The sequence below is a fragment of the Amblyomma americanum genome, chromosome 6 (assembly GCF_052857255.1).
Source record: "Amblyomma americanum isolate KBUSLIRL-KWMA chromosome 6, ASM5285725v1, whole genome shotgun sequence".
Lineage (NCBI taxonomy): Eukaryota > Metazoa > Arthropoda > Arachnida > Ixodida > Ixodidae > Amblyomma > Amblyomma americanum.
In genome coordinates, this window is record NC_135502.1 from 49753766 (window position 1) to 49766179 (window position 12414).

At 45.8% G+C, this 12414-nt stretch overlaps 1 protein-coding gene across 2 annotated transcripts in view; it reads left to right on the forward strand.

Annotated features, from left to right (window-relative positions):
- Positions 1 to 12414, forward strand: part of LOC144136771 (ATP-binding cassette subfamily G member 4-like) — a 32431-nt gene that overhangs the window by 3662 nt on the left and 16355 nt on the right. For both annotated transcript variants that reach the window (XM_077669379.1, XM_077669380.1), the window contains exons 3-8: positions 230 to 347; positions 3097 to 3283; positions 5201 to 5346; positions 5835 to 5958; positions 8611 to 8725; positions 10784 to 10932. In XM_077669379.1, the coding sequence (XP_077525505.1) occupies positions 230 to 347; positions 3097 to 3283; positions 5201 to 5346; positions 5835 to 5958; positions 8611 to 8725; positions 10784 to 10932 (839 nt within the window). The remainder of the gene's footprint in view (positions 1 to 229; positions 348 to 3096; positions 3284 to 5200; positions 5347 to 5834; positions 5959 to 8610; positions 8726 to 10783; positions 10933 to 12414) is intronic.

Below are 12414 nucleotides of genomic sequence, written 5' to 3' on the forward strand. Positions count from 1 at the left end.
CATTAGGCCTTCCAAATTGCTACACGTTTTGGGCTTAGTTGACAAATCATGTGCTGTCTTAATCTTAGTACTTTTAAAGCTTACCTCAGCTGGTCTAACAAGTTTTCTTCGCGTACACAGTAAAAAGGAATCTTCGCATTGATAAACTTTCATTATTTGTCGTTACTTTTTGCTGTCTGTTCTTAGAGCGGACGTGTTAAACGTTTTGCCTTATTTTATGTTTTTGTAGACAAAAGAACGCTAATCAGCAACATGCACGGCAAATGTTCGCCTGGCACCTTGACTGCCATAATGGGACCTTCCGGAGCTGGCAAAACAACGCTTTTGAATGTTCTTTCAGGCCACTAGTAAGTTACATTCTGTTTGCATTCACTTCTTCACTGCCGTGAGTGCATGACAGTGATCAGGTATGAGTCAGAGATGTTGTCCATTCAGATTCATTAAGCAACTGATTACCCCATCACGATGTTGTTCGTAGTCGAAGTACAATGAAATTGATTGCTAGAAACGATGCCAGCTACGAAAGCCTTTGATATTAATGTTTTGAATGGAAGCTTAAAAAAAGTTTTCGTAGCGCCTAACCCTTCTTTTCGTACATTTTTGAAAGATGCCACTATTTTCACTCCACCGCACACATTTCTGATCAAGTCGTCTTATGCATTCCTGGCAGCTGTTGCCTCTTATATTGGTTTATGTACTCAAGTTTGGAAGAATAGCTTATATTATTCCCAGTATTATGACTTTTTTGTCAAGTGATAGCACTCATAATTGTCTCTTAATATGAGGTGGCGTCTTCGTGGAGGCAGCAGTCGGATGTTGCTATTGCCCAACCACAACTTTGTCTCAAACCTTTTGGAGCAATCTTGAATACCATATTTACTCGCATAACTACCGCACTTTTTTTTTACCAAAAGAATTTTCAGTGTTTGTGGGGTGCACTCATTGTTCGGGCTGACATAATCTGCAAGTAAATTTTAAGCGGTAAAAACTGAACAGAAAATAGGCAGCTCAAATGTTTCATCTTGCACGACTGACCTTCAAAAAAAAAAATAGACTGTCCAGCACAGTTTCTGTGCTACAAAGCACAGTCTATAGCTTTTGTCTGGAACCAGCAGGTACAACTCACGTGGCAACCAATGATGCTGCATATAGAGTGCACAATTAGGTCACTAGAGCACAATCCAGAGCATTCAGCACGCAGACACAACACAAGTTGCTATTGCTACGCTCTTTGTTGTGGTAGATCGAACCGAGCAACCCTTTGCGACTGGCCGCGGTTTCTTTACGTTCTCGGGCTGTTGCTGCTGTTGAAAACTTTATTGTTCTCAAATTCAGAAAGGAAGGGTGGTGCGGATAGGCGGACGGGAGCCCTTGGGCACCGGCGGCCTCCGCAACCCATTTACAGGCCGCCGCTTGGACGTCTGGATCTAAGTTGCGAATCAGTGTCTCCCACTACCCAATATTTTTGATATTGATATGTCTACTTGGTAGATATGAGCTACCCAACATTATGTGGTTGAGGTGGGCTGGCTGAGGGCTGAGTTTGCTTGCGCCTGTGTATCTATCTGGATAGAGGAAGAAGAGCAGAAAGTCAGGGGCTTTAAATAGACGTTGGTATGTTGCTATGTGCCATGTGACCAAGGCCAGAACAAAAACAACAACTAGACGACGCCCACTATGCTGCCCAACATGTGGTAATATGTTGTGGGGTGAGTGTATGAGTCAGTCTGCAAACGTCGCCAAGTGTGTTCCTGGGATACGGTTAGGAGCTTCTTGCCGATGAAGAAATGTTTGCCAGCTAGGCGGTATTCTTGTGCAGTTTCTTGATACACGGTAAGCACATCCTTGTGAATAGTGAAATCGCTTTCACTGGTTCCCGTTGCTGGGTAATATAATTATCGGTTGGTGTTATGGGCGAAGTCTTTGTCTGGGAGAGAGGAGTTGGAGGGTGCCCAGAAATGCTGGCTGTGTGAGCGTGGATGGGAGGACCATGGCCGCGTACCCTCGGTATGCGGCCCCGGGCGAAATTTTTAGCTGCGCCCTTGAAATCCAAAATCATATTAGTAGCTTTGATCAGGGTAAAGATTACAGCTATAGCCATCTCCTCCCAATTTTCAGTACTGGCGGTACGCGACATGGTCGGCTGTATCCCTGCAAACCGCCCCGGGATCTCGCTTCGTCGTATTCAGGATGCATGTCCCTGCGTAGGAAGGAGACCAGAAGGTGCTTCCTGACTTCCCTCAGGAGGCTCATTTTGGGTCACGCCGTGGCCTCGTGTTCAATTCCTAGCGCGGCGACAATGTGTCAGCACGTCACTGACGTGGTTAAGCGCGTATATTGGATTCTTCGAGCCCCATCTCATTGACCGTCCATTTCATTGGGCGTTCGGTACTCAAGGTATAATATTTCTAATGTCTTGCTCCTACGTAAATGTCTACTGGGCGTAATGGCATATCGTGGTGATGTCCGTCATATGTGCGGCGTCGTATGTGCGGCTCTTTTGAAGTTTTTACTCCAGCATTTTATTTTTACAGTTTTTTAACACAAGGATGTTGTTACGCTTTTCAAGTTTTCGGAACTTATTTTGGGGACATCAAGTTGAGACAAAGCGACAGAAGACCTAGAAGAGACCTGGCACTGTTAAAATGCTTATTGCATTCGCATTAAAGAACATTTTACCTTACTACTACCGGTGGGGACGAAAGTTTCTCAAAATGTGAGCTTCGAATAGAGTTTATGCACAATCTGATGGTCGGGGCTCCGCTGTGTACAGTGCGCATGGCGCGTACATTCAGTGGCCCCAGCGGCGTCTATCGGGCAGTGCCTGCGGTCGAGCGCTGTCCAAACTAGGTGTACGGCTGTGTACCTTAGCACTAATTATCAGGTATGGCCTTATTTTCAAGGGGCAAATAATCATTGCATCTTCGGCTGTCGTTGTTCTATAAGTGCGTGCAGCATGTTTTGGCGCCCTAAGCAATATACGGGGCGGAAACATGGCCATCATCAAGGGTGCCGTATATGGCAGTCTTATAACTAGAGATTCATTTTTGGTGCTTGCCTGGCCGAAGTTCACGTGCACACTTCTCTCAACCGCAGCGACCGAGGATACGAAGGCGAGGTCCGTGTCAACGGCTGGGTGCGGAACACGGAGCTCTTCAACCGACAGAGCTGCTACGTCATGCAGGACGACGTCTTGCTACCGGAGCTGACCGTGCGCGAATCGTTGGACATGAGCATTCGTCTCCGCATGCCGTCCCTGCCGCCTGCCAAGCGGGCACATTTGGTAGGCGTTTTTAACCGTTATTGCGCAACAAATCCTGAGTAATCACTGAGGTGGCTCAGTGATCATGCTGCTCGGCTGCTGACCCGAAAGATGAGAGTTGTATCCCGGCCGCGGCATTCGCATTTCGATAGAGTTAAAATGCTAGAGGCCCTTGGGCTGTGTGATGTCAGTGCTCGTTAAAGAACCCCAGGTGGTCGAAATTACTCAGCGCCCTCCACTACGGCGTCCCTCATGGCCTGAGTGGCTTTTGGACGTTTAATGCCATAAAGCCAAAACCGGAAACCAAATATCCTGAGGATATCGCTATGACCAGTTCGCCTGGGATAATAACGGGAGCGTGACGTCTCCGTACTTCCAACCACATTGCTTGGAAAGGACGCGCAAATGTAGTAGCCCTTACATCCCGGTAGAACGGCTTGTCTAGACCGGTTTGGTGCAAAGCACTGTCCCACCGACAAACATGCGGCATTGTGGTCACGTAAACTGGTCCAGGTCCCGTCTCGACCTGAAAATACCAGACGTGGGCTGATAAGAAGAGGCAGGTACACACCGGATATATTAACATAACATGTCCTTGCAACTGCAGTGTATCATCAATGACACAACACGGTTGTGGCAGCGCTTTTCGGCTGTATTCAATAAGTGAGTGGTACGCTGCAAAAACAAATTCAAGGCTTCAGTTTAGGAGCCTTGAACTAGCTGATTCAATTAGCAAGTACCTTCTCCTGAGAGAATGGCCTTTGTGAGGTTATGTTGTCCATCCAGGTGGCCGTTGCAATGCACGATTTAAAACCGCTGCGCTCACCGAGGGGCGCCTCAGAATTTTATCCTGACGAGGCAGGGCTTGCACGCGCTCAATAACCTACCCTGTGGAGATATGAGTCTAATAAGTTGCCCTGGCCGAGCAGGAAATAGAAGATGGCACTCTTAAACCCCAGCGTTCAGGTATTGCTCTGACAGACTGCCAGATCTGTGTACCAAGGCAAGGAGAATCTCGTGAGTGTGTCCTGTGTGCTAGTCAGGTAGGCCTAACGTTGGCCTTGAGCCGCCGCATTCATCGTGTGTTAGGGTGGTGCAGTTATCGCCCTCTCTTGCCTTATCGCCCTGCTTGCGCCGGGCGTTGCATCCGGCTACTTCGTCGTCGATGTGACCCTCCTTGTTTCCAGAGCCAGGGACATGATTGGCGATACAATTTCAGTGATGCTGGCGTATGTTTCTATCCACTGAAATGCTCATCATCTATTTGTTCTTACCTCATGCCCAAAGAAGGCCATGACTGTGTGAGGCTTTTTGTTTGGCGCCACAAGGGAGTGGGAGCGAGTGTTAAGCTACTATCGGATTTTGCGACCGGCCACTGCATGTCCAAGAGACTCACCTGCGCTGACCTCTAGCCCATAAACTGCTCGAGCTTTTAACGCAACGAGATATTGAGTTGAATACCTAGGTAAAATATGCAACACACAAGCGCAAGACCACGTCCATCAGTTCCCACAGTGAAAACTCTTGAATGTACGGGATACGGCAAATTATGAGCTTCATACCTCCCCGACATGTTACCTTGTGGCGTGAAATCGGCCCAGGTTTCTGCTCACCATTTCCTCCGACGAGCTGCGGGGACGTCGCGCTGTTGTAGACTCCGCAAACTTCGTTGCTCAAATTTCAGTCTTTTCTTGTGGGACAGCCACACACTCCGGCATAAAGCATGCACTTTTTCATAATACTGCAGGAGCAAAACTGGAGGACACAAGATCAGGCAGTGCCCCTGATTCTTGCGGCACAACTTCTGAACAAATTGTTATGAAACGCTTAAACCTGCTACTGAGTTACACATAACTTAAGCTTTTTATATTTAATAATTGCCTCATTAAAGTACTATTTACCAACGCTGCTTTTCACAGCAATATTAATCTGTTCCAGGTGAACGAAGCGTTGTCACAATGGGGACTCGGAGAGTGCCAGAACACGAGGGCTGGCAACCTGTCAGGAGGACAGCGTAAGAGGCTGTCTATTGCGCAGGAGCTCGTCAGCAAACCACCCGTCATCTTCCTCGATGAACCGACGAGGTGAGACCACTGCTAACGTATTCGTCTTCCTGTATACAGTGTACTTTACACAAATTGGCGGTTTTGGAACCGCCTAGTTGTAATTTTTCCTCAGGAACAGGGAAAAAAAGTTTATATATTCTTATACAATCTTCCAGCGGTCTATTACGTACGGTGTAATGCAATTTACAATGCACATAAACGTGTTGCATATAACTCATGTCAGTTATAGCGTCGTGCTGTTCATTTCTATCTTGCTCGCCTCTGTTATGGTCCAGTACCTGTGGTGTTATGGACTATTGCGGTTGACCTCTCTTTCAAACACCCTTGAAATACTAAGACAATAAATCAACCAGTCACTTCTTACCGACTTCAACAACCCCAAATATTAAGCACGGACACAGTTAGAAGATCATTAAGGTTAACTCGTATTTCGTAATTGCTGCTGTCATGCTCATTATCGACCTCCCCCCCTCCCTCAACCCTCATTTCCTTCCTTTTATCGCCAGTGGTCTGGACTCCATCACCGCACTTCGCTGCGTTTCTGTAATGAAGTCTTTCGCATCGGATGGCCACACGGTGATATGCTCCATCCACAACCCAAGTGCGAAAATCTTTTCGTATTTCGATGTGGTAAGTGTGCAAAGAAATATCTGCATGAAGTGAGTAATAAGAATTTAAATTTATAAAGTACTAAGTGTAAAACCACATTAGGCTATTTTACCATGAAGCTTTGCATGTTTGTTTGCGCTCGAGCACGCCAGCACGCGGCTTTATCCAGCAAAATAGTAACTGCGTGGAACTACGACGCTCCAGATTGCCGTAAGTGTTATCTGAGTTTTACCTGGAAAGTTCTTAGCCATCATTAGTGACAACTGTGAAAAATGGTGAGCCTGCACTTCGACAACTACAGAGCAAACTTAATGCCATCGCCCCTGTCTAGTTATTTCTGTTAGCGGCAACAAGGTAGCCCACTGAACAGTCTTTTTCCAAAGCCCTCCGCTACCTTCTCGGGGGCCGTACTGTCGTCGTCACCACGATACACCTGGTGGTGGTACCTGCAGAACAGAAGACACCCCCCTTCAAGTCGCCGCATCAGCCAAAGTTGACTTCGAGTGCGAAACGAACAAGCCATTAAACCTGCAGACACCGAACTGTCGGTCTGAAGCACCCAATGCTTGCAGGGACAGCCATCAGAACACGGTCTACTACCTCAGAAGATGAAGGCTCACATCTGAAGCCTCTACGTCCACCATAGCGACGACAGCACCCGCGGTCATTCTTCACGCACATCGTGATCCCCCAACCTTCAGCAGAGTTCCTAGAGAAGATCCTGGAAACTATGATCGAATAGACGCTTTCAACACGTGGGATCATTTAGCTAAGCTGAAATATGTTGTTGTTTTTTTCACTGGATATGCCTGTACCAGGTATAAAACCTTAAAACTTCTTTGCTCACGTCGGACACATCTAAAAGGGAGCCTTTAAATGTGCTGACAAGTGTCACATGGAAAGAACAAGCCGAGGTCTCGCTGCAGTCTCACATTCAGCACCCGAGAGACGATGACTGCGTATGTCGAAGAAATGATACGCCTTTTAACGCAAGCTGCCCCTTACATGAGTGAGCAAAAGAAAGGGGACTTTTTGATTCCAAGCGTCATAGAGCCAGCTCTTTACAGACTCATTCGTAATCCCCGTAATCTTGACTTTCTTCCGCGTTCGTCCTCTTCAAAGCTCGGACAAATACCAGATGCAAAGCACCAAATCGTAACCAACGAATAGGTCCGACCTCTTCGTCGAGGCCCGTAACAACTGCCGACGTGAGAACAGATGTCTACCCCCTTCCGAGGACCGACGGTACGCTAAACCGGTTCTTCAAAGCAAGGTAACTTCTCGTCGATATACCTCAAGGGTGCCTACTGGCAAATGAAAGTCGAAGAACGGGACCGTGAGAAAACCGCCTTCTTCACACCCGGCGACCTCTTGGACTTAAACGTTATGCCATTTGGACTGTCCTTCACGCCAGAAAATTTTCAATGAACATGGTGTTGGCAGGCCGGAAGCGGAAAATTTGTCTCGTGTACCTAATAGGGTCGTTGCCTTTGCGGCTCACTTTGACGAGCATCTGTAAAAGCTGCCCGCAGTACTCAGAGCTGTCAAGTATTTTGGACTGGGCAGGGTAAAAAAAACGATAACAAGGCTGAAAAAGTATGTACTGAAAAGTGCAAATAATGTGGTCAATATCAGCACGTAAACATCGGATTTGGCTCTTTTTAATGTGCAACCCTAAATATGACGCAGGTTTTTTCGAAAACATTATTTCTAAAGTAGCATTTGAAGCTCTGTTTACAAAAAAAAAATGCTTTTAAAAGATTATCCTGTGAATCCAGCAGAAAAACAATTAGAGCGTTCATATTCTGCAATCATAGGTCTGCTATGCTTCAGCAACCACAGCAAGTAAATGTCAATAGCAGGCTGTTGTAACAGTTGATAGCGAATTGGCATTCTTTTCTTCTGTATCCACTCCGGCAACAGAAATGTAAACTGGCTAGAATGTATGGGTTCTAGAATTATTAAACTCCACTTTACCATCCTAAATTTAGTACGCTTAGTAGCGATATGGTACATGCAGACAGGGAACAAAGGAACATGGCCACTGATAGTCCTTTCTTTCTATGCCTACGTCTGCCATTTCGCTAGCAATAATCAAATTAGGAAGACAATACCAACTAGCTGACTTTAAAGATCAAAGTTGACGAAGTGCATCCTTTCGTCCTTGGAGACGGGGCTAATGATCCCTTCATTACTGCCGTTTTCTATTATTATTTTTTTTTTGGGGGGGGGGGTTCATACCTTTCACTGATCTCTTAAAATTCTATGCAGTCGATTGTAAAGTAGTGCTGGAGAAGGAATAAATAAACCCACGCTCGAAGAAGTCCATGCTTTGAGGCCCAAGCATACACAGTTCTTAGTAGTGGATATGAATCATTCTGGCTCACTTTTTATTTTAAATAGAATTTGCGCGCAGGTCTTCTAGGCGTTATACGGCAACTTTCGTTATAGCAGTTTTGAGGTGGAAAAAATGTACGAATGTGTTTGTCATTGCAGTATAGTTCGACTTAGTGTCGGTTACCGAATTTGGCTCATTTAGAAAAAAACTCGTCTACTAGTTTTCTTAGGAAGCCCTCACCTGTCTTGCTGCCCCAACTGACGTCACCTCAACGCGACAATATATCGTACAAATTGTACCAGCATATCTTTATATCTTGAACCTGTCTTTTGCAGCTGTATATGATCTCAGGAGGGCGCTGCATCTATAACGGCTCTGTGCAAGCACTAGTGCCATTTTTGGACTCTCAACGTCTGCACTGTCCCATGCACCACAATCCAGCTGATTACAGTGAGTAGGTGTATTTGCTATTTGCAACAATAGTTCAAGAAGAAGAAGTTGTCTACACACTCCCATACTTGAAATTAGACAGTAGTGAAAAAGCCAAAGTAGAGTCTATGATTAGAACAGCATACAAGGTAGCATTAGGGCTACCGAACTGTACCTCCACCGAAAGGTTTCTGGGCTTGGGAGTACACAACACCTTAGACGAGCTTACAGAGGCACACTTAACAATGCAGAGAGGCCGGCTTTCCCGCACCAAAGCAGGAAGAACCATACTTGATCGTTTAGGACTAGGCATACAGTTGCCACCCCAAGATACCAAAACACAGATACCTAAACGCATCGCTAAGGTAATAAGAGTTAAGCCACTAGCTAAGAATATGCATCCTGCTCACCACGAGGGGAGAAGAAGGGCTAGGGCAAAAGCTCTACACAACATATACAACCAAGATGAACATGCAGTATATGTAGATGCCGCAGAATATCCCCAGAAACAAGCGTTCGCACTAACGGCGGTGGATACGCAAGGTAGACTGATAGTCTCCGGCACTACCATAACGAAATCCTCGGAAACGGCAGAAGAGGCGACAATCGCCCTTGCTATCATTAACACAGAAGCTACTACCATACTCAGCGACTCTAAATTTGCCATACGCAATTATGCGAGGGGCAGAATTTCTTAGGCAGCAATGAGCATATTGGGTCAAACCAAAGACTTAGACAGAATTATTGAATTGATATGGGTCCCGGCTCACTCGGGGAACCCTGGTAACGAAGCGGCACACATAACAGCTCGAGGATTCGTCAGTCGAGCAGGGGCCGCTGTCGTTGCTGAGAGTTTTTCGAAGGACGGCCTATCATCTTTTCACGATATTACTAATCATGTTAAACTTGAAAGGAGGATATTCCCTCCTCCAGACAAAGCCTTTAATAAGGAGCAGGAGACCACTTGAAGGCGACTCCAGACGCGATCCTTCATGACGCCTTACCTGTTGTCAAAATTCTACCCCGGTGAATACGACCCTGCATATACATTATGTGGTGATTTAGCCACTTATGATCACGTATTGTGGAATTGTAAAGAGGAGCCGCCCCCGAAATCTCTAACACAGGTTCCTACTCTCGAGCAGTGGGAGGCCGTGTTGGTCAACTCAGACTTGGGAGTTCAAACCCGGGTCATTGAATGGGCTACCCAGGTCGCTGTCAGCCGTGGACTGATAGCCACCTAGCACCGATCGTCTGCATTCTGCCTTTTTTGACGAATTAAATGTTTTCCAATCCATTGGCCAATCCCCCCGCGTGGGTGTGTGTCATATACCTTGGGTGAAGAGAAGAAGAAGAAGAAGAAGAAGAAGAAGAAGAAGAAGAAGAAGAAGAAGAAGAAGAAGAAGAAGAAGAAGAAGAAGAAGAAGAAGAAGAAGAAGAAGAAGAAGAAGAAGAAGAAGAAGAAGAAGAAGAAGAAGAAGAAGAAGAAGAAGAAGAAGAAGAAGAAGAAGAAGAAGAAGAAGAAGAAGAAGAAGAAGAAGAAGAAAATATGCAGAAGTAAATTAACAAATGCGCGATAAGGAATGAAAGGCACGAAGCTAAAAAACCGTTGTCTTATATTCGTCCCCCAAACCAGGTAGTGTAAAGGAGTACTTACTATTTTCTTCCTTACACGATACACGCTTTTTCATGCTCCTGAAGACTTACAATTCAGAACTGAGCCACGTAGTTATTTACCAGCAATTATGGCAGCTCTTCGCGGCACTTCTAAGCCTCAAATACCCACCTTTTCTTTGGTATCAGCGTTTCTTAGTTGCCCAGCAACTACATAGAACGGCCAGAGGGCTATGTTAATACGTAGCGGTGAAAATGCACCTCGGATATTTAGTAATCAAGGCAATAGTTGCATGCATCCTTTGCTCGCGCACAGTTTCAGCATCATGCATACCCAGTGACGTCCTTCTCAATCTCAACTATTTGGCTTCCCGAAAATACAGCTCTCCACTGCATACATTTAATAAACTCTCGAACTCCTCTTCCTGCTCAATATTACCCAGTTTTTTTTTTCATTTTCCTCAGTCACAGAGATTGCCTGCGGAGAACACGGCGAAGTACAGGCTGCGCTTTCGAAGCATTTCACGCCACCATACACGGACGCCAGCAAAGACAATGCGATGCACCCTTCTCAATCCCGAACATGCTGCGGCGGCCGTGTTATGACAAGGAAGGTAAGGGGAAACTTCCCGTAGGCGCGCTCACTTACCGAAATCGCTCGGCAATTATAGGACAACGCTCGCAATGTATAAAGTAGTCGCAACGACGTAAGGTCAGTGCCAGTCTCCTTTTGCTCATAAAGGAGTAAACAAAACAAGCGAAGTGTTTCCATTTTAGTGCACATGCGTATTTTTAACCCATTTCGATTTGTGGGGTTTTAATAAGGCCGTAATTAGGTGCGAAGTCTATGAGATGTCTCATTTAATGTGTATATGCCCGTAATAGATGCACACCGTGCGGCTCAAAGCTGCGTCGACAAGCAGGAATGATGTGCTCTGCATCAATGCTTAAGATAGACTCCAGATATGCGTCCAAATTATTTAAAGCTAACTAATCTCGAAGGCTGGGATCAAATGCTTCCACGTAATTTTGTTCTTTCTCGGGGAGCTGCGCTGTCCGTCGGAGATTTATCATTCTGTGACCACCGATCGAGTTCGTCTATGTGTTCGAGAAATTTTCAGATTGCACGTTTAAAATTTAATACTACTGCTGCTTAGTGTGTTCTTCTGGTTTGGTTTGGTTTATGGGGTTTAAGGCCCCAAAGCGACTCAGGCTATGAGAGACGCCGTAGTGAAGGGCTCTGGAAATTTGGACCACCTGGGGTTCTTTAACGTGCACTGACATCGCATAGCATACTGACCTCTAGAATTACGCCTCCATCAAACTTCGACCGCCACGGCCGGGATCAGTGTGTTCTTCTCCAGGGCATCTTAAATGCATCTATTCATATCTGTAATCCGATCGCAAAGGTGTTTAAAGGTTGGCTATTTCTTTGTAATATCTATACGTTTATGCACATATATAGCTTTTTGCTTAATGTGTGAGCCCCCGAGGCACTTTTTATTTCAAGCTGTCGTTAACCATTTAAACGCCGCACCATGAAGCTATCTCTGGAGTGGTAAAATTGTAATTTAAAGTTCATACATACTTTCTAAAGTAACCGCGAAAAAGAAAATGTAGCCAGAACTCAAAAGCACTAAGCAAATGTTTCACTTTGTTTCAATTTTGGAACATTGGCGTTTCCCATATATGGAATGCCAATCTAGCCTGAAAATGTTGCTGTGGTCTGTTCAGTGCGAATTTCCTTTTCATGCTAACTGAAGACGTCCTTATAAGTTGCTTGCGGTATCTCAAACAGTTATATGGAGGAAATTATGGAGAAAAACTAAGGAAAATGTTTACCGCATTCGAATCAGTGCGAAAGCAAGGGTTTGTGCTACGTAGAAGACGACGATGAGCTGACAGTGCCGTGGGACGGAGCGCTCGCGCTATGCCATCTGCGAACAAACAGAACAGACAGAGGGCGATTCTGCTCGGGGTTGGTACACATCGGATTACTGCTCACGCTCTGAAACCACTACGCTTGAATGAAGTTTTCTTTCGCCGTGCGAGTTGTATTGCGTTCACCGCTTCAGTAGCCGTGGGAGGCAGGAAAG